The sequence below is a fragment of the Diuraphis noxia genome, unplaced genomic scaffold (assembly GCF_037042655.1).
Source record: "Diuraphis noxia isolate RWA-SAM2 unplaced genomic scaffold, SU_Dnox_SAM2 contig0004, whole genome shotgun sequence".
Classification (NCBI taxonomy): Eukaryota; Metazoa; Arthropoda; class Insecta; order Hemiptera; family Aphididae; genus Diuraphis; species Diuraphis noxia.
In genome coordinates this window covers 59,326,160-59,349,198 of record NW_028301714.1, presented here as the reverse complement: position 1 = coordinate 59,349,198, position 23,039 = coordinate 59,326,160, and the positions used below count along the sequence as shown (strand labels likewise).

The 23,039-nt window shown below is 29.1% G+C and overlaps 1 protein-coding gene across 1 annotated transcript; it reads left to right on the top strand.

Annotated features, from left to right (window-relative positions):
• Nucleotides 1–2,626: 2,626 nt before the first annotated feature.
• Nucleotides 2,627–18,516, top strand: LOC107161472 (uncharacterized). Its single transcript, XM_089225254.1, has 7 exons — nucleotides 2,627–3,051; nucleotides 12,139–12,302; nucleotides 12,370–12,488; nucleotides 13,824–13,970; nucleotides 14,122–15,845; nucleotides 15,935–16,058; nucleotides 16,127–18,516. Exons 1-7 carry the CDS (start codon nucleotides 2,876–2,878, stop codon nucleotides 18,059–18,061), a joined length of 4,389 nt encoding a protein of 1,462 aa, XP_089081380.1. The 5' UTR covers nucleotides 2,627–2,875; the 3' UTR covers nucleotides 18,062–18,516.
• The last annotated feature ends 4,523 nt before the right edge of the window (nucleotides 18,517–23,039 follow it).

Here is a 23,039-nt window from a genome sequence, read left to right as displayed (position 1 = left end):
TCACAACTTTGAAACGGTGACTTGTATATTATGCGCTTGCGGGAGCACTGCTTTTTTCTTTTATATGCGGTCACACACAAAAATAATTATTTATTTTATACTATGCACACATTAACAAGTCCCGTATGAAAGCGATTTGAAAATTGCCTAATTCTAATCCCTTGAAAATTGTCAGCTACCGATCCCTTAAATTAACAAAAGTTCAGGAAGGAAACATTTTATAAATCCATAAATATATATATTCGCTAAATAACCTAAAATAGCAGAATGCACTTTAAGAATTAAAAAAGTCTTGTCAATATTGTAAGCAAATTATGATTTTAACTATAGTACGGGAGCTAGGGTTACACATAATTGTGATGTAGTTAAACTTTTTTTTTTAGTTAATTTTTTGAAAAATGCGTTTAGAAATAGGAAATTTAACTCTCAACTTTCGAAAACTAAGCTTTATTCCAATCATTGTTGTAACTTGTGATTGTTATTATCGTAGTTATAGCCTTATATAGGCACATATTAAGTCTTCCGAGTTTATTTCTATCATCACTCGTATGTTGTGAAGTTCACTGTTATCGGTTCCGTACACTCGAATCACGAAAAATTAAAATAATAATAATTTATAATTAGATTTAGTGTTATCACTAAACTTTACAATAAAGCTGTGCAGATAACACCGTTTATTTCGACCCCCGATATTAATTATACAAAACAATTACTAAGAATCAACAACGCCCATAATAAACATAATGTAATATTATTATTTAAAAATATAAAGTTGTACTTTGGTTTCGTAATTTAATGTTGTTAATATTGTTTTTGTAGATTTTCCCAATTCTTACTGTCTCGATTCAATCATATATTGTTTTATTCTCTTATTTTTGTCGTGAGGCTGTCTAGTATAATTGTGTATACTTATACTGTATTTGTGAGATTGTTGAGGAGATGTCATATAGATATAGTTACCGTCTACAAGAGCTAAAAAAATAAGTCGTCTTGTTTCCTACTTAAAAACACGTTGTGTTGTTCAAATAATCTAACTTGTATATACCTTTTTTTTCCGTTCCAAAAACCGGAAACGGGTGGGAAATGTTTAGCATAATACGGCCGCCCGGTCCCGTATCGTTTATTCGCCGTCAATTATCGTAGTTATTTTACATACGCAGGGGCCTCTAACCGACCCGAAAAACTGGCCTCCGGTCCACAAAATAATAAAGTTTACCCTAACTGTCCACCCGCCTGTCTGGAGCGCTCTGCTTCCTCCTTTAGCCCATGTATTGTCTCCACCATCATGCCAAACGCGCTATCCTCTGATTAAACTTGTATAATATACCTATGAATAGTGTGCGAACCTATTGTAGCAAATGCACCATCGCGCGTTCGCCGTCGATGAAGACTTGTTCACGCGAATTCATATTTTTTAAACCCGAAAACAAACATAATCACAACTTTATAGTTTTTCGGTTCATATGCCCGTATATAGGTTAACTATATAGACTTGAAATAAAAATACCTACTCATTACTCAATACAATATTATTATTATGTTCAATTATTTGACGTTTCGTTTTATTTAAAAGACATTATAGGTATTATGGCACCAATATCGAATGCTACGAAATGGCAGCGCGTGAGTCGGATTTCGATCACACTTTTTCTGTTATAAATTAAACTTTTAGCTATTTCCCCATGACTGCGTCAGTATTGCAGTGTATATATTATTTTATTAAAAAGTCTATTGCCGTTAAAACAACAATACTTCTGAACTTGGCAATACGGTGCGGCACTATTAATGTTACGATGATAATGTCCGAGTCGGAAAAATAGTTCACCGTCGGGTGAAGGCTATACTCAAATATTAATGGGCTCACGAACGGTAAAACGGTGTCGAAAATCGAACCGATAAAATATTATCTACTTATTATTATGTTATATATAGGCGAATATTATCATCATTTTGACCGTAAATATATAGCTTAATGATTATCTTTATTGAGTCTGATTTGAATTATTAATTACATATTACAGTACGCTATAAAATGGATACGGTATAGGTATACCATACACTACTAGTATGCCTATATTACACATTAATATGGTTTTATGATAACGAAAAATATAATATAATTTTTATAAAATTAATTATCCATTAAATGCGAACCGATTTATTTATTAATTTCGCATATTCATATAGTTACTATACATATATATATTTGATTAGTTATATGCATGTATGTATATATGTGATGTATATTACTAAACAAATTCGATATATTGAACGGCTCGCGATAAGGTTATTATACTAACACTTAACCCATGATGGTCTACTCCGGGATCGAAGGTCGTATAATTATATTATATCGTGATTTAAATAATTGTATCGGTCGCAACGACATATTTTTCTCTGTCTCTGTCCCGGGCCGGTTTCTCCGAGCGTGCGACTGCATCGTTCACTAACATTTTTTTCATCACTGTTTGTTTTCGACCGAAAATGTTTGAAAGGTGTTTTTTTTTCTTCAAATAGACTGTGCAACAGTATTACCATTATAGCTGTACGTATAGTATTAAAAAATAGTTATAATAGTAGTATGTATAGGCATCGAGTCTCTTCGGGTCAAAACTAGTTTCACGTCTCTTGCACTATTCGCAGCGGTCGCGATCTGCGGCGGCGGGGCAGTGGCGCTAGAAAATAGAAATACGACTTCGTAGGCTCCTTCGCGTTCGTCGGTCAGACCGGTCAGTGTCCGTCACGGTACCGTGCCGCAAGTACGTACTCGCCGGCGATCGTCTCCTCGGCCGGATACGGAATTCAATATTTTTTCATCTCGAACACCAATAATTATCAGACTATTGCGGGCCTCCGTTTTTTTGGACGCGACATAATGACGTCTTCCCGATCTGTTTCCACGCGGAAAACCATGATCATCGCCGTCGCGCTAATCGCTGCTGTTGGTTCGACTGCCGTCGCCGCCGGATCTGGCGAAATGTGCGTACTCCAGAAGAACGAAATCCTCGAAGAACACAAACTGAGCACTCTGGAAGATATGTTCGGCGAAATGTGAGTACATTTTATGCGTTTATGTAGGTAATTTATTGTTATAGGTATATACAGTGTTTTAGGACGGAGGTGGGAGGGGGCGGAGTACCTCATCAGTCGGATTCTTATTAAAAAAAAAGAATGTTGCGTATTCCTACTTGTACCTATAACCATATCCTATTCAATAAAATATTTAAATCTTTAGATATGTACTTACGCAAATATTTTTTTAATACTTTTGCACCCCCCGCTCACTAGTTTTTCGATTCGAGTACTGTAAATACCACCCTAATAAAACAATATATATTTGTAAAAACGAGGTATAGGTAACCGACAAACGCGATAGATAATACAAGTATAGCCAGTATAGGTATATCTATACAATACAGACGCTTGATGAAGTCACGAATCGGTGTACACGCTATATTCACAGCAGCAGTGATAATTTAACGATATTTGTACGATGACCTTGACGTTTTAAAATAGAAGAAATAAGGAAAACATAATTCCATAAAATGATTTTGAAATACTTGAATATCTAACAGTATGGTTTTTAGTTAAATTTATGTATGGAGTATCTAATGGTTGATTGCGGAATTTCGGCTATTAAGGTATATTATTTAAATACCTACCTAAAAGTATTTTGAACAAAAAGTAGTAAGTGATGGTGATAGCAGGACCTTACCTATACATTAATGAAAATTAAACTAATGATACAAAAAAAACTACAGAACATCGTGGAATAATAATTTTTATTCATGATTACATTCAGATAAACATTTTATATTCATACATAATAATTTACATATTTCCAATTTGATCTCGTGGATTTAAATAACTCTATATTGAAATATAAAGGCTTATGACCATGGGCTAATGGCCTATGTGTAGATTACTGTATATTTAATTTTTATTATTGATGTTATCTTTTGACTATATTTTACACTACGTTATACAATACAGTTAATTTAGCATCTGCCTATGCCCTATATCCTTCATAAATTACAACATCAAACTGATCACCCACGACCAATATTAATTATTGAACATAAAAAATAAAAACGTATGCCTAGTTTTAGAGGTATTTTATTCAAACTCGCGAAACTTAAATAGTTTTGGGTAACGGTAGATATACTACCTACACACTGATTTAAGGTCCAATACTACGTGACCTATGGGGAATTAACCGTTTTCGCCAAAATTTGAAATCATTAATCCCGCAATAGCCCGTTTCTGCCAATTTAAAAAAAGGTTCGATTACAAATAATTTTAATCAACCTTTTTTAATTATACTTCTCGGTGTAACTAAAGTTAAGAACTAAATTAACTCAGGAACCAAACTATTTCCATTATTTTACATAATGATAGCTAACTATTACAAACGGCTGTTAAGATCCGTATATTAGGTAAAAAACTCATTATCTTTTCAAATTGATTGTTAAGTCTGGCAACCCTGTTTCGTATATCGTAATGTTACAATTTTTTTCATAGTTCCATCAGAATTTCGTCTTATAGTATTTCTTAAATATTCCACAAGTATTGGACATTACATACAACCCCGTATTTCACCTTTATACATGTCATCGGATTATCGGCCAGAAATGTTATCGGCCTTCGGTCTTTTAATTATTGAACACATGTAATTTAATTTCCAAAAATGTGCCTATATAGGTGAACAATAGTAGATGTTATGTTGAATCAAAACATAAAAATTCACATGCATAAAATAAACTCACATGAAAATTCACAAAACAGCGCACTCGAATGAAATCGGAACTATACTGACTTAGGACATTAAATACAAGTATTAATAATTGTAAGTATTGGAGAACAAAAATAAAATAAAATAAAATGCACATAATGACAATAGTCACAATAAAGAAACCTGTTAATCTACACAATCTTATTGGTAGGTCGAGTAACATTTGTAGGTCACATGTTGGACCATTATCATAGTTTTGTATTTTTCATTTAAAATCAAATAATTTCCAAAATAAATTGGGCAATCAACCACTATTTTGTTTAATATATTATTATTATTGTGGGTATGTGGGTATACTATGTGCATCAATGTATGCATACACATGTGCACACCTTATAGTTCTTTTAATGTTAAAATCCCAGCCCCGTTTGGAACAATTTCACAATGAAACTTTCAGGGACATGGTTTTGTTTAATTAATATGTATTCACAAATAAAATATAAACTTTAAAATCCTTTTAAATTTAATTAATTTTAATATATTAGATACAAAATTAAATTAAATGCTGTGCATGAGGGTAAGTACTAAGTATTATGCAAATAGTTCAAGCCCATTTGACGATACCACAAGAAAAAAAAAGAAAAGATACAGAATTAAATACAAAATTCATAGTGAATACCAATAGGATTAATGCTGATAGATTCATAAAGAACATTAATCAATAGAACATAATCAAATTGAATATTTTAATTTAAATTATATTTGCTTGGAGATATGTTTGGTACGTTGCCTTCTCTTGTTGTGTTTTTTTTAAATTCTAATTCTGATTCTACTTTAAGAACGAAAACTAAACACATTTTAAATTACATTGATTGCGAATGGATTCTATCATTCTGAATATTAGTTAAGGAATGATGCATAATTGGTTTATATAATAAACTGAAAATATAATAAATAGTCTTATAAATATCTGGAAATAAACATATTTATATGTGCCTATATATTCTGCTGTAATATACTAATACTACTCTACTTAGTAGAGTCTACTAATATACTAAGACTAAGAGACTATAAAAATATGTTATATCACATATAATAGCCATCAATAAAAAACAATACAATCAGATAAGTTTAGGTTAAATTATATAATAAACGGTCGTCGGTGGCAAGATTATTTTATAATAATAATTATATTATATTATTATTATATACAACGAATTTTGTTTTTAATGAACTAGACCAAAGCAGATAACGAATTTGGTATCAATGTATCATCGATGGTTACGAGTAGCAAGTGGCTCTAATAATAATCCATAATAATATTGCTGTTGGTTTGTCTCTATTCTGGCCTGTATGTATATAATGACGAATTATTTTATTATTGACGATCGATAAAGAAAACTTATCCGGTCACTGAAGCACTATAATCGATCAAGTACCCAAGTAGTTACTCGGTCAAGTGTGGGTTTAGTAAAAATGTAATGTCGTTCAGTGTTTTAATTTTTAAGTTGGACATACTGAAACACAAATTCCTGAATACCTACTGACAAAAACAAAGTTGGTATGTTTGTCGTACCTATATCGTATTCGCTGGAAGAGTAAAAAAACAGATTTATAATAGGTATATTTTTATTTTTTGCGCATACAGTGATAATATCATATATTATGTGTTATAAAACAACATCTTAATTTACTACGATTTGACGCTGATCTTTAGAAATCTCATCAGAAATGTTAATGAGTTCAATATTAAATGTAAGCAAACGTGTTTGTAGTAGTTATCGGTTATGTAAGTTTCTATAGTTTCCAATGACAAAAAAATAACTCAAACGTGAAATTCGAATCGAAATTTCTTGAGAATCAAAAATGCATGAGTTGATCTGATGAGAGGTCTAATTGAAAAAAATATCAACTTTTCCACCCTTCATTTTAATTAATGTGTAATGATTTCAATACTCCACAAATAAAAAACATGAGCAATAGCTAACGACTGTGCTAACTTCGAAGACGTTCTAAAACATCAAAAAATGTATCATTAAAATCTATACACGAATATTTCGATTTATATTATACTTTTTTTTGTTAATATATAATATTATAATTTATAATAATTTGTTATTTATACAGTTATGTAATTTTTATATAACCCGTACTTTTATTTATATAAGCACAAGTACAGGTCAGTAGCCAGAGCATATCTTCAGGCGTGAAAAACTAAATTTTAAGGAAGGGGTCAATAAAATACATAACAATTTAACAATATAATACCACCACATAGGTACATGAATTTAATATTTGTTGGCGGGGATGAGGGTAACGATTTAGGTCCAGAGAGTAATGCCTACCGCCATGGCTGCTGCAGGTCTGGGAACCTATACGTATTATAAATTATAAATTATTATATTATATTATTATAGTTGTATACACCATGTACCTACATGATTTATTTTGTCTAATAAGAAATCAATTTTCCCTTGAGATTTAATATTTATATTTTTAGCACAGTATTATAATATAGGTAAAGGAAAACAATACATTCATTTGGATACATATTACTGTAGTGTGACTATATTATGTAAATATGATAAAAATGCAATTTACATACTGGAGCTATAGTATGTTGTATACACTTACCTTATAAGTTGGCAGGTATATTATAATAAAAAATAGATGTTTAAAACTAGTTTAACGAGTATTTCATATAGGTACATATTTTACATTTCGAAAGGTTGCTGGTAGTTTGCCTATAGAATATATTTATATAGGTACCCACTGTACGTTATAGAATCTTATAGGTATCAAAGCAGAATATTATTTTAAAACAGCATTTTCATATAATAATACGCCTAATATCTGTTCAATAAATTAATGTGACGATCATGCTTTCATCCAAAAATAATATAAAAATGGTTTTAATTCGTATACACTATACACGTTAAAAGAGTATTATTATGCATTAGTTTTTCATCGGTTACTCGTAAGATTAAAATAATTTAAAACTTACCATTAATTAAGTACTTATGTGGCTATGTGTAAAATGACTAAAATGTTAATTTGGTTTAACCATCGTTACATTCGTATAAAATACAAATATATATTTCACTTCCTGCATCTATGTACGAAAATGAAACGAATCATTTCATTTTTATTACACTGATATATTTAGGTTTCATAAGGTTGTGTTTTGTATACATATTTGTTTCTATATCATCATAATAATTTAATTTTTTATTCATTATAATCAAAAAATGTTTCAGTACACACTACACATGGTGCTATTACAAGTAATTATTTTATAATAATGTTTACGTTTACGTTTCAACATAATTATTTATTTAATTTGTATTTAATTTCGAAATCATATACTCCTCACCATGAGGCTGATGTACTCTATAATATATATTATATATTATATATTATATAATATAATAGGTAATAATAGTATACATATAATTTGATACGTCTTGAGTCCTTGGATATTTAATTCTCGCAATTCTAGCATAATTAATATCTTAGGTATTGGAATGAGCCAAGTCTTGCTGTGGATATTTTACCTTATTCAAACGTAGGTAAATAAATTGATGAGTAGATGGACTGGTAAAGTTGGCTTGTCCTCAGATTATTATGCATACTTTAAAGTCAAATAATAATGTATAATAATGGTGCTATATCGAACGTATTAATTGTTTTATTCTATATATTAATCATAAATAATTTGTTATCGTATTTTAATACCTATTATTAGTGGAAAAAATATATTTTCTATCCAGTTTAATGTACAGATAAAATCAATAACTATTATATTCATTATAAATTTAACTTAAATTTGTTTTAAATAATATTGATGAGCTATAAAATAAGATATTACTCAAAGCAGATAGTTGATAAAATTATGATTTATACGCCTATGTTAATAAAAACATATTATCATTAAATGTGTCAGTGTTTAAGTTAATACAATTTTACTGTATTAATAAATTGTAGTAAGATTGAAAATTTTACAATACGTAATAATTTATAAAATCTACAAAAATCTTAAATGTACAATCAGATCAATAAAATTATATAATTTATAAGAAATATACAGGGCTATCCATTAATGCATGCCAAGAGCTCTCTTAACCATAGGTAGTATCAATCAAGGAAGTTTATATTTTTCAACGCTTATTTCAATAGAAAATATTTTGTTATTTTGTTACTCCGTTAGTATTTTTTGACATCGATCAATATCAATTGCTGGCTTAAAATTGTTTTTATACACGATTTGTTAATAATACTATATTACTATAATCAAGTATCATATAAATGAAAAAATTAGTTAATAAGAATACTACCAACTATTAATTATTTTAATCATTATTTGGATTCAAACTGATAAAACAGGATTTACAGCTTATTAGCGTCTCATCGATACCTATTTATAATCAGTGTTGGGATTAGATAAGCACTTTTTTATCTAGATAAAGATAGGGCCAAAAGCCGTTCTCTTAAAAATGATAAGAAAAAGAAAAACGAACATATCAATTAATATCTCATACCAACCAAAACTAAGGTAAATATTCCAAATAATAATTTAGTATCAGTCAGTGTAAAAGCCTGTGCTAAGATATTCTAATAAATTAATGCTTTTGTTTATAATAATGAGATAAAAATTATAATTTTTTGCTTATGTTTTTGAACTTATAAATAAAGTAATATTATTATAATTGCAGGCCGCAGCTGTTGGTTAACGCTTAAAAAATATTATTTCAATATAACATTAATTGAACATTGCATGAACGTTAATTCGTGACATTGTATACAGTATGGCACTTATATGTATCTTAATACTGAATATAAATACATATTAATATATTATTACATAAGATGTTTAAGTTTTATAAATTCAGTTAGGGAATTTATGTTTCAGTGTTGGTATACATGATTTGTACAAGTTTTTCTTTTTTTTCTTAGTTCTTATCAGTTGTAAGAGAACGGCTACCACAGATATATAGAATATATTTGTTTTATTTTTATATTTATATTTATATTTTTAATATATTTATTCTATATATCTGTGACGGCTACACACTCATAAAGAAAACAGGGCAAAAATGTATCTAGATAAAGATAAAAGATAACTCAATTTAAATTTAATAGATAAAGATGAAAGATAAATACATTATTATCTAGATAACAAAAAAGATAAATTTAATTTTTTTAACACATTGAAATTCAAAACATTTTAAGAGTACACCTTTGATACTACTTAGTACTTCAATATTATATAAACATCGGCTATATGAGTAAATTAATGTTATCAGTAGACATTATTATTAATAAATAACTAAGGCATAATTGAAAAAAACATTTTTTAAATTAAGTATAAAAATCAAGAAAAAACTACACATTTTACACGATTTATAATAATGTAATGTAGGTATATTTGATCACCGTGTCCGGGCCCTTAACGAAAATATCAATAATAAAATATAATATCTGTAGGTATAATAAATAACATTATTATGAACATATTTTTTTTTTACCGAGATGACGAGAGTTATCATAAATATAAATTGACAATCAAAATGTGTATTATATTTTTTTGTATAGAGATGAATTTATCTAGATAAATTTATCTAGATGAATGAATTTTTTATCTTGGATAATTATTAATTATTTAGATAAAATTCAACTATTTATTTAGATAAGATGAAAGATAACTGAATAATTATCTAGATAAGTCTCAACACTGTTTATAATTATAACTAGGGCAAAAGATTTGTAGCACTTGCTTATTTGTTTTGCACAGTCACAAAAGTAGCAGAGTATGAAACGAATACGTTTTATAATTCTACACAGCTAATTTGGAAATTTTTTTTGTATAATATTAATGTATATTTTGAGTCATTTTTGTTTTTAGGGCGTATTTAACTTAAATCAATTTTTTCCATACTGACATTTTTATTTCAAACAATACAGTCAAAATGTTTGGATAAAAAATTATTAATTTTTAATTTTTGCTGTATACCTAATATGGTTTTTGGCTATTCACGTCAATTTCACGGACACACGTATTTTCTAAAAGCGCTTGCAGAGAAAAATGATTTTTACTAAATTATGATTATTTTTTTTTTGTGTGTGTCAGAAGATTAAATATAAAATTAAGAAAAATGTATCTTGTTTATTTGGCTATGATCCAATATATATTTAAATTATGTGATTGTTTTACATGATATTTATTTTATTAATAATTTTAAAGAAATGTTTAAAAGCATATTATGGGGTTTTTAAGAGCATAAGTGTTTGCATATGGAAAAAAATGTTTATAGTATAACCATAATTTTATATAAGTACTTATTACTTGTAATTTAGAATTATTTTTATATTATTATATTTGTTTTTGTTAGGTTTTACTACACTTTTTTAGTTTTTATCAGATTTGTTTTCTTTATATAATTTGTAAAAGGGTACAATATGATACGGGTTAAGATACCCGTTGATATACAACACAAATAAATGAATAAATATTTTAGATTTTTTTTAGAGCTACAAGTCCTCTGTCTTAATTATAAGTATAGCCATTAGCAATTAATTAAAATTATAGAATTTATATGTGTTCCCTCCATAAAAATATCGAAGATTAACACCTGGAAACTGGTGAAATTCTTTTGAAATGTATTCAAAAATATTTTAATTGCTCAAAATAAATGTTTCTTAAAATGGTTTAAAATCTTACGATGTCAACAACTATATAAATTACATCATACAACTTCTTCTTTTAAGAAATATGTAGGTAGGTATGCCGAAAATAGGTATGTCACCTCAGGGGCCACCATTCACCAATGCCTACATATTTGAAATTGAAATTGAAAATTATGTATTTTATTTTATATACAGACAAAAAAAAATTACAACCTCACAAACACTATACGAAAAAACGAGATTTCTCCATAAATGGCAATGTCGGAGTCACGAATTTACAGAAAATTATTTTATATATTTATGTAAATCTAATTTCGATGTACCATATAAATAATTCATACTTGGCAATATATAACTATTTAAGTTAAATAAACTAAGTCAAGTATAAATTCTGTAATTAACTTATGGCACAGTAATTATTAATTATGCTGTTTATTTTTGAAAATAACTCATTTTGTGAATATTCTAACCTAACGCAAATGTTGAAATATCGATGTAAATGCATTTCAGGATGTGAAAAATTCTTTTTGACGAATATTCCGTAAAAGACATTGATTATATATAATTTAATTTTGTTATCATTAAAAATAATAAATAATACTTATTTTAATTGTATTGTTTTGTCTTATCGACATTTATCTAAACATTTGAGACGGAATTATAAATATGCTTATAATATATATTATGTATTATATTTTAAATATCGTTTTTTTCCCACACAGACTAACAACTGAATCGAATGAAAATATTTATGTCGTAACAATATGCCGTCCTGTACCGGAAATGCTCTATGATCCCAGAAAATTGTCTGGCGCTATTAAATTGACGCCCGAAGGGAACACGGTCAATCTTGGACACATCAACCAATCCAACGTCATCGTTAAAGGTTTGGTTTAATTTACTGTTTTAAATTATTACGTAAATATGTTTTACCCTGTTTATTACGTTTTTAGAAAATAGTATTGTTCTTACATACGTCAGTGGTGATCGGGATAGAAATGTAGAAGATACATGCAAAGGTCTAAGATGGAAAACGCATCTGACATTCTTTTGTGATCCGTTGGCAATTCACGTAAGTAATGATTTGGGATTATTGATTTAAAATGGAATAAATCCAACAACTTCTGAAACTGATAGTTCAATTTAAAAATGAAATTACAATTACAACAAATACACTTAAACTATAAACATACATAAATAATTAATATCAAAAAAATAAATATACTTTTTATAGTATTTATAAAAATTGATTAGATTAATATTTTCAATCAAAACCATTTATAGCTCTCTTAAATTTTAGTTTTTATATTAAATTTGAATATAACTACGTATAGATTTAAACCATACATATAGGTAGTACATCCTATAAAAATCTAATCTAACTTGATCTAGTTGATAGACTCATAGTGTTCATACAGCATGTTTGATATAACGTTTTTAATAAGAATAATGAAAATACGTCGTAACATTGCAGATGTCAAGCAAACTTATAAAAGTTATAATAATGAAAATGACAGGGAAACTCAAAAGTTAACCCTTATTATTTATAAACTTTGAATGTGTTTTAAAAAATATAAATTTTTGATTAGATATCTATACACGAACATATTTTTTGTTTTTAAATAATCAAAAACCTAATACAGTAATACATACTTACCTATATTTAGAATTTATTTTTTAAATTTTAATTGGGAATCTGCGTTTTATACTTTAAATTGTATTCGCATAATCACACGATGGAAACTATATACATTATCTCATATATAGTTTAAAAATTGTAAAGTATATTTGTACTTGGTACAAGTTTATAATAAAAATTGCGTATGTTTTTAGTTGTTACCTATATATAACATATAACACTGTTTCAGGACTTAATGTAATTCAGGAAACGGTAAAAAAATTATACTTCTAAGATTTTGTTATTTCGACAATATATGAGTTTTCAGTAAATTTCACTTGTGTGATAAGTTACACAACTTTTGCATTTATTCAGGTAGGCTTTCGTTAATTAAAATACTATTTTATATACTATTATTACTTTTATCTTTTACCCGTCATAATTGTTTATAGTTTTTCTATAATTTCATATCATTAGTGGCATGTAAGCATTCCGCTAAACTATTATATCTTACATAGTTAAATTTTACATCATAATATAAAACATCAATCTTTGACCTATACCTATGATCAAAATATTAGTTTTATAAAGAATTAAAAAACCAATTAATCAACCTATACATTTTTGAAAATTCAACACATTGAATGCAAGTTTTTTACAGTAGTTTTTAATCTCATAATATACTTATGATTTTTTCTTTAATAAACCTTGTTAGTCTTTTAATATTGTTTTTATAACACATCAGTAGGTAAGTTTTTATATAATATAAAGTACCTCATTATGTTCTAGGATATTTTAACATTTATTAACGAAGATCCTGATCAACCAGAACTATGTCAAGTATGGTTTGAAGTAAAGACGTCGAAAACATGTAAACGTCAGTCACATTTACCATTAGCGATTATGGGAAAAGATTTTTCTGCTCTTAAAAATCAGGTAACTACATCTGGAGGTAAAGGGATATAAATACAAAAACCTACAGTCCCAAAACCCAACAGTACCAACCAACCTACAGCTAATATAGTGTCAGATGCCGAAACTTAAAAATAAATAAATAAATTTTAACCACTCGTAATTTTTGTTTTAGACTGATCATGAAAAATTCAATGTGAGGGAGCCAACTAATTTCAATGAAATACCTTCTAGGAAAAATCCGTTTCATTACAAAACGAGTAATTTCAATCAGAATAGAACATCTTCAAACATTGAAAATAAAGAAAAGCCTAATATAAATGATTTAGACAACAAATTTAATAAATCAGTTAGTAATGAATATTTTAGTACCCGGGATGAAAATAAAACAACCAATGAGGAAATTAAAAATGGTAACTTAGCCGAAATTATTTCAAAAGAACAGGAAAAACAATCAGGCAATGAAAATGAAGATAATTATTTAAACAAGTATAGGAAATCACTCTACGATAAAAATGGAAAGGAGGAAGCTAAAATAGATAATTCAAATACCAATACACCTGAAGACAAAATGTCAGCAGATCATATTATGAATAACAAACTTTGGATTAAAAAAAATATGTCACAATATGAAAACAAAGAACATTACTTAAGTAATAATTTTGAAAATAAATTCACTTATTTCAAAATTAATAACACCGTGCCTAGTAGATCGTCTAATAAAGAATACAGTTATCCAGGAAAAAATGAAACTATTGCACACTACAATGATTTAAAAAAATATCTCGATCAAAGTAAAAACTCTGAAGGTAAATATGAAAATTCAGTTATAAGTGAATCAGATAAGTATAATGAAAATAGAGATGGTAAAATAAATCAGGATGTTCCGGAAGATTCCTCAAATAACGATATAAAATTTAAGTACAAAAATAATGAAAATATGGAAAAAACTTCTAAACAAAAAACATTTGAAAACAAAACGTCAAATAAAGAGATGAATGATTCCGGTGATAAGAAAAAACCTTCAAATAATGACAACATTTTGAATCGAGATAATTCGGAAAAATTTAATTTAAATAACAACTCACGTACTTATAATAAAACTCCGTACTCGGACAACGGAATTAAATATAATACAACCAACGGAGGAAAAATAGTCGATGTTTCATATCAAAGCCAATCGAAAGATAACAAATCGATTGCTTATGATAACAAGGCGCCAGTCGATGTAACTAAAGAAAATATAGCAAATCAAACGCATTCGCAAAACAATAATCCTGAGCCCAAGCCGTTTCAAAAAAATGAAACCAATGTCAATGGTTCAATAACCCAGAGTACGCCCCGTACTGACTCGACGACTGAAAATAAACCGACGGGTAGTGGAAATAAAGTTGTTGATGCTAATACTATTAATACGAAAACACATAGTACAAATAATGATAATCCAACGATCGACGCAGATGAAAAAAATAAAATGAAAAATGATTATAGTTCAACTAGTATTAGTGATGATAACATTATTGCTGTCACTGTTGAGCCCACGAAAACTAGACCAGCAAACACAATGGTCAATGATGATACTAATGAATCAGATAAAATAAATAGTTCATCCACTGAATCGCTGGTCAACAGATCGTTAAACAATATTAAAACTAACAATAAACATGAATCAAACGGTACAGTTATAAATGAAATCAATAACGTTAACAAAAACCTACAGCCAGACCAATCGATACCTCAACCTAGCGCACAGTCATCCAATAATGATGAAAACGATACTATAAAAATGACAACAGATAACACAAATGAATCAGAAAACGGTTTCAGTTTCGGTAAATTATTTTCGAACGTTTTCCCTAACGGTATACACGTATCTGCAGCTACAATTATTGGAGCATTGTATGTATTATATTTTAAAGTTTATGATAGAAATATGAGTAATTATAATTTTATATTCGTTTTAATATTCCAATATTGTTATATTACAGAGCTTCATTGACAGCTGTTACTGGAGTAGTTGGAACAGCCATAAATCGTTATTATTATAAACTATCTGGCACAGATCAAATTCCCTTCAAAGGAACATTCCAATCTATTTTTAATTCAATTAAAGTATGATTTAAAAAGTTTAAGCGACGCTAACATTTTTATGTTTAAAATTAATTTTTTTTTGTTTTTAGGATATTATAATATCATTCTGCTGCTGTTGTCGTCGTGGTGGTTATGATGATTTAGAAGCACCAAATTTATCGAATGAAAAAACACCACTTTTACAACCCAAATTTAGTATACCAACACCGCAAATTGTAGACGAAACGACTCAAAAATCCAGTGATGGTGGTGACAATGACGATAGTAGTAGACAAAATAGTAATAATGAATATGGCAGTATGTCAAATGAAAAGAAATCTTCAACTTCTGAAAGGAAACACCGTAAAATTAAACGAAAATCGAAGATTTCAGATAGGAATGATTCTACTACAGAAGAAAAACATATTAATATTGATAATGATTTGCAAGGAAAATCTATAAAAGATGTTATAAGTGGAAAAATTAATAAAATATTCACTGAAAAAATCAAACCAAAAATCAACAGTATTGCTGAAAATGTGGGGAAAAAGGTTGAATCAACGGATGAAGTTAAGAAGGACTTAGATATAATAACTAAAGAAGCAGCTTTGATATCTAAATTGTTAGAAAACGAAAAATCATCAAAAAATACTGATGACGTTCGGTCGAACGAGGAAATCAAAGCAAAAAATAATTCAGAAAAAGCTCAGTCAAACTTAATTGAAACACAGAATTCTATAGTTCAAGAAGAGATCAAAAGTACAACGCTTGACGAATCACAACAGTCACCAAACGTTGAACCTTTGAATGAAGTAACTGTTTCACAATTACCAGTACAGGGTCATCAACAAATTGAAAGAAATGAACAAGAGTCCGACTTGAAAATGAGTGACAGAGTTACCGCCGATGAATTAACCAAAAGTACAAAAAATAAAAATGATATTGTTATGAAAAGTAATATTGAAAAACTTCAAGATACCGTCATTACGTCTCCCACAGACACCATGACTAAAACTAACAAATCGAAATTAAAGTTCTTAGGACTCGAAAAAGAAGATGAAAATGTGCAAAAAGTGGTAAGCGACAAATCCATTGAGTCCGATAAAAAGATTGATAATGAAGAGGATGACGTTGAAGTTATCGAAGAAATTATATACGTCGACGCGACTGATGGTGCCGAAGATGAAGAAATTATTGAAGAAATAATAGAAACTACTACAATCGAAGATTCACCGGACGAATCTTCACCTGGTTCGGGACACTCCAAAGTCACAGTTCGGACAACTCGTAAAATATCGTCATCTTCGTTACCTGGAGAAGTGAAAACTATCGAAGAGACCGTGGTCACTGACGGTATACCCGAAAACGAGAAAAAACTGCGTGGATTCCAGGTTGGTGTCGGGAAATCCGGACTCAGCATGAGCGTTGGCGAGAAAAATATGGAAATCGGTAAGTCTGGAATAAAGTTTAACCGCAGCAAAAGCAAATCACCGAAGAATGTAGAAGACGATGAGACCAGCAAGCGGGACACGAAGTCTCCGGAAAAGTCCAAGAAATCAATGTCGTTGCCAAAAATATTTAAACGGTCGATCTCTCAACCAGCGGACGACGACATACAAGAAATCGAAGAAGAGTCTGCGTCAAAGAAAAAATTGTCCAAGACAGGTTCCGGCTTGATGAAATTGAGAAAATCGCCATCTAAATCTACTGTAGTCCTGAAGACTGGTGATATCACGATGGATAAGGATGCAATGTCAAACTTCATAGACAACGAACGGAGTGCGTCGCGTTTATCGAATGTAGGACTACAAGGCGAATTCGATTTAACCGTCAGCGATGAAGGTGTTGCCGCCGCGGTAACAACTTCCGAAGGAAAAGATGCTGCGGTTAGCATAAAAACCGTCGAAAAATCTCCTAAAGATTTAGTGTCCGGGTCGGATAGAGACCAACAATCGACCAAAAATACTGAAACCAAGTCAAACGTCAAACCCAAAAAACCAAAAAAAGACAAAACGAAATTAACAACTTTAACACGGCCGTTTTAAATGTATTCAAATCAAAGGAATAGTTTCAAGCTTACCGTGTAAGAAATATCATTGGTTCTTTTGTTTGTTATTTTTAAATATGTTTATAATAAATCTTTTCGGTCAAGGTTAGGTTAGGTTAGTTAGGTTAAATGTCAGTGCGTGCTATATCGGTCGGAATTTCAAATTCAACATATATGCCACTGTAAAATTGTTAATGTGTCCAATTTTTTTTATAAACTCAACATTGATTTATACTGAAATCTGTTTACTAATTTTAATTCTGTAAATTTATAATTTGTTGTTCATTATTTTCTTACAGTTTACTTATTCTTTCTATAAAAATTTACCTTTAATCAAAAATTATATTCATAAATTCAACTGTTTTATATAAGCATAACTATTAATACTAGTTTAATATATTCGTGAATAAAATGTGTTTTCTATTATAAATATTAAAGTTTTTAATAAGAACACTTTTGTTTTATAAATATATTTATTATGAACTGTATAAATGTAGTTGGCTGATGGCTTTCAAGTCTTGGAATATAATCTTAACTATTTCTGAATTGATTTATGAATGAGCCACATACAAACAGCAATAATACATTTATAGTGTTGGGTTGATAATAAGTATTTATTTCATCATATAATACAAAGAAAATATTTTTAACATAATAAATTATAAGTACATATTTTAAAGATGATTTATCGATGCAGATGATAGTTATAAATTTAATGATAATAAACGTGTAGCTCAAAGTCAATTTTATAAGTCGATTTTAAATCGTCGAATTTGATTAGAATCACAAATTATTGTGTTCATTGATTTATTTTCGTTAAAATGTTAAATACTATAAATGTTGATTCTATATAATTCTACTGATCGTGATATTTCTCCAATAAAATCAATTAGTTAATCTTACTTTAAAGTTACATACCATTTCATACTTACACATGCCTAGGAATATAATATATTATAAAATATAATTAAAACCAGTAAACTAATAAAAAACTACGGATTTATACCACACGCCATGTCCGCGGAAACAGGATACGTACTCTTTATCATTCATACCTTGTAAATAATTTTCAATTCTGTTTTTTTGGGACATTCAATTAGACAGATTGATCATTCATTTCTATGAATTACATTTTTTTCAATTCACGTATTTTGTGTATGCGTAACAAAATTTCATTTTTTACAATGGAAACCCCTACTTTCAAAACCATTTTTTTATCAGCTGTTTTTTTCATATAATTTTGATTTATTAATTTTTATTCTAAACCCGAAATTAACTTAATTAGAGCTAAGCATTGTAAAAAAAAATTAATTAATTAATTAACTAAATTTGATTTTTTTTTAGCTGTATTTATTTTTCCTTCTAATCACCACAACACAATCAAGCTTGTTATTATTATAAAATAAATAAATGAATCACTTTTTATGAATTAGTGTTTTAAATGATTTTATTATTAGATATCATGGAATTTTATAATTTATTATAAATCATGATTTTTCAGAAAACAAAATTCTAAATTCTAACTTGTTATTTCTTTTAAAATCTAAATCCAGCCCTAATTGTGAGAACTTTGGTTTTGAATACAAGCTGACAGATCAAAATTGTATAAAAAAATGATCTATCTGAAAATAGTATATTCAAAATAACGGTTATCACTAAAAAAAAAAATTAAATTGTGTTGCGAATGCGCAAAATTCATTAGTTAAAAAAAATGTAAGCCGTAGAAACTTATAAATGATCAGGCTTGTCGCTTGTATACAAAACATTGTTTATTTGTTGCTTGAAATTATTAAAATGGTACTTGTTTGTTATCGCCCCGCCAGTACACCGTATAACATTTATCTCCCCGCCATTCTTATTTGTTATCGCCCCGCATATAGTTATTGTGTTTAGCTCATGATAGATGATCTATTTTGGGAAATATTTTAGGAAATAACTACACTTTGCGAGACATTTTATATCATACTAATATAATATCAAATAAATAATAATATTATATTAGTACGTTGCTGGCTTAATAAAATGTAATAATAAAAAGATATTTCTGAGTTCTGGCTTCCTTTGTAAATTTATATTATTATTTTTTTAAATTTATAATTGTAATACATTTTTTAATTTTAAATGGCCTCCTTTGTAAATCTATTATAATAATACATTTTTTTATATTTTTTTATTGTATTATAATATATTTTATTTATGGCGGGGCGATAACAAACAAGTACCATTAAAATAAGATAATGATTATTATTAAAATTTACTAAATGCTTGAAATTATATTTTAAAAATATTATAAGATTAATTATAAGTTATTTCTTATTTATTAATTATACCACGAACCTATTCACACTGTTCTTCAGTATAATATGCAATTATTTATCATTGAATTCAAATTTCAAATTTAACACATATTATGCCTAAATACAGTGCCTACTCTGAGTGTGTGTGAAGTTGGCACCACAACTTTGTGCTTCAAACTTCCAACCTTACCAAATTTTAGCAAATAATTTGCAAAATATTTGCCGAGGTCGGAAGTTTGTAGCACAAAGATGTGGAGCCGACTTCACGCACGTCTACTCTGAACGATAAAATATAGACATTAGGCACATTTGTCAACTAATGTACAGCAGAGTGGGTCTAATCTAATCGCATAATATACCATATAATATTATGATGAAAGCTCAAACAGTATTGTGAAGGTACGTGAATGAAAAGTTTTTATGAAAACTACTTCTTTCATCTTTGTATAGATTTAATAATCATATATAACATTTATAACTCAGTATTATAATAGATTCCGAAGTAACTAAATAATCTACCGGATAAGTATATATAATATTTGACTTGTAACTTAGGTACGAAAACCTAGGTATCTACAAGTTTTTATCTGAATAAATCACCCTCAAAGCTGAAAATACATGATGATTTTAAAATCAATACAGAAACCGTTCAGAACCTTAAGTTATGAAATTTGTACTTAGTGGTAACGTACGGTCGTCTGCTGCAGTCACCGTGTTCGGCGGCACCGATATACACATTAACATAAATAAATAATTATCGGCCGCGCAGGACACGTGTCCGACACGCGCCCACTTGAAATCGTCGACGACGTTTCCTATTTATTCGTTTTTTTCCACGCTGAATCTGCGACGGACACAAACGAATCCGCCTGCACTGCACCCTCTCTCTCGGCACAAGTCCTCCGCAAACGAGACCTAACCCGCGTTCGATCCTGTTCGACCAATCGTCATTGCCGTCGTCGACTTGCTGGCAGCTATATTTATCGCCTATATATTAATATGTTGTATTATTATGCAGTATTGCAGTACATGGACGACTGCAGAAACGCGTGACGAGATTAAATCGTTTATTTTCGTCGCAATGTCACCAGCATTAACCCTTCAACAACCCGAGCACCGGCCAATACCCGCGATTACGCGATGCTGTTTGAACTTTTTGAGTGGCTATCAACAATAAAATAATATAAATACTATAAATATAATGGCTATACCCCCTAAAATAATTATCTCAGTCAAATTTTGTTTTTTTACATTGTTTTGAGTTTCAAAAAAAAAATATTTATATGATACTATTATACGTTCATGTGTCAAAATGTTAAGGTATATATTAATAATGGCTGTTGAAAAAAATATTTTTTTCTTTATTATGGTCTGGTCGCGATTATGTGAAGTCAAAATTGGGTACCTGCTGAGTGGAGTGCTCGTCTAACTAAACTTACTATTACTGCGAGAAAAATGTATGGTGTCATTGGTTCTCCACCCAATCTCGGGTCAGAAATAATTTTAAAGAGATTGCTAAAAAATTTACTATAAGAAAATATATCAAAACTAACTGCAGCTAGTGCTCTGTTTAAACCATTGAAAGGAAATTTGCTACGTAGTATTCGAAAAAAAAATAAGTGTACACATTATGCATATTAGCATATTATAATATAGTTTGACATGAAGTTTTCAGGACAATATTTGTTTTCTCTCTCAGGCCCACGCTCACGCAAAACATAGATAAAACCATTGATTATAAATACTAGTATTTATAAGTTATAAATTATAAATAACTAACCTAACCTATAAATTATAACCAATGATAAAACGTTTTCAACTAAGATCATTTTTTTATGATTTTTGAGAAACCTTAGAGCAAAATCACCTAGTTATTAAAAAATTATAGAGGATAATATTTTTGAGGGCATAACATATTATCGTTTTTAAATATTTCATTATCGTTTGACTTTGTATTCGACTTTCAAATTAATAATAAAAATATTTTTATGTAAATGGCGTTTAAATTATAGTTTGATGCAACGTTTAGACAAATCGATATGTCATTATTCCAAAAACATTATTCTTTATCGATTTTGTAACGAGTGATTTTACTCTAAAATTATTCAAAAACTAAAATAAAAAAAAAAATTTCACGAGGATCTACACAGAGCTGAGAATACAAACAGTAAACATATCCTCTCAATTGGTACGACGGTTTTCAGATGTGTTTAATTATACCTATAATAGTCTGTGAGCACATCTAAATACCGTGGGTACCATCATTCGACCGTTTTTAGTGCAATCCCGGTTTTAAATATTATTGATATGACGACCATACATCTTACACCCGAGTGCAGAGGAGGTCGCGTGCAGTAGCAGAAATTTATTGTTGGAGCGCGTGCAATGTATAATATTTGTGTGTGTGTGCACTGCTGATTCGTGTTTACCATTCCCATCGTGTCTGTTATGTTTACACAGTCATCGCGGTTGACTTCAGGTATACATTTTATGAAATTCAATTTGGCCCACACACGCAATACAACAAGGCTGGAATGATAATACCGAGAGAAAACAAAAATATACAACGAAACAAAAACGGATGGGTCGTACCTATCTGCAACATGGTTATTTACATCGGTATACGCAAAGCAGATACCCAAATACATATAGGGCGCGTGCGTCAAGCGGTCTCCCCCG

Coding starts and splice junctions, on each gene's coding strand:
- LOC107161472 (XM_089225254.1), top strand. CDS start 2,876: ATGACGTCTTCCCGATCTGTTTCCACGCGGAAAACCATGATCATCGCC. Junction 15,846..15,934: donor GCTACAATTATTGGAGCATT/GTATGTATTATA, acceptor GTTATATTACAG/AGCTTCATTGACAGCTGTTA. Junction 16,059..16,126: donor CTATTTTTAATTCAATTAAA/GTATGATTTAAA, acceptor TTTTGTTTTTAG/GATATTATAATATCATTCTG.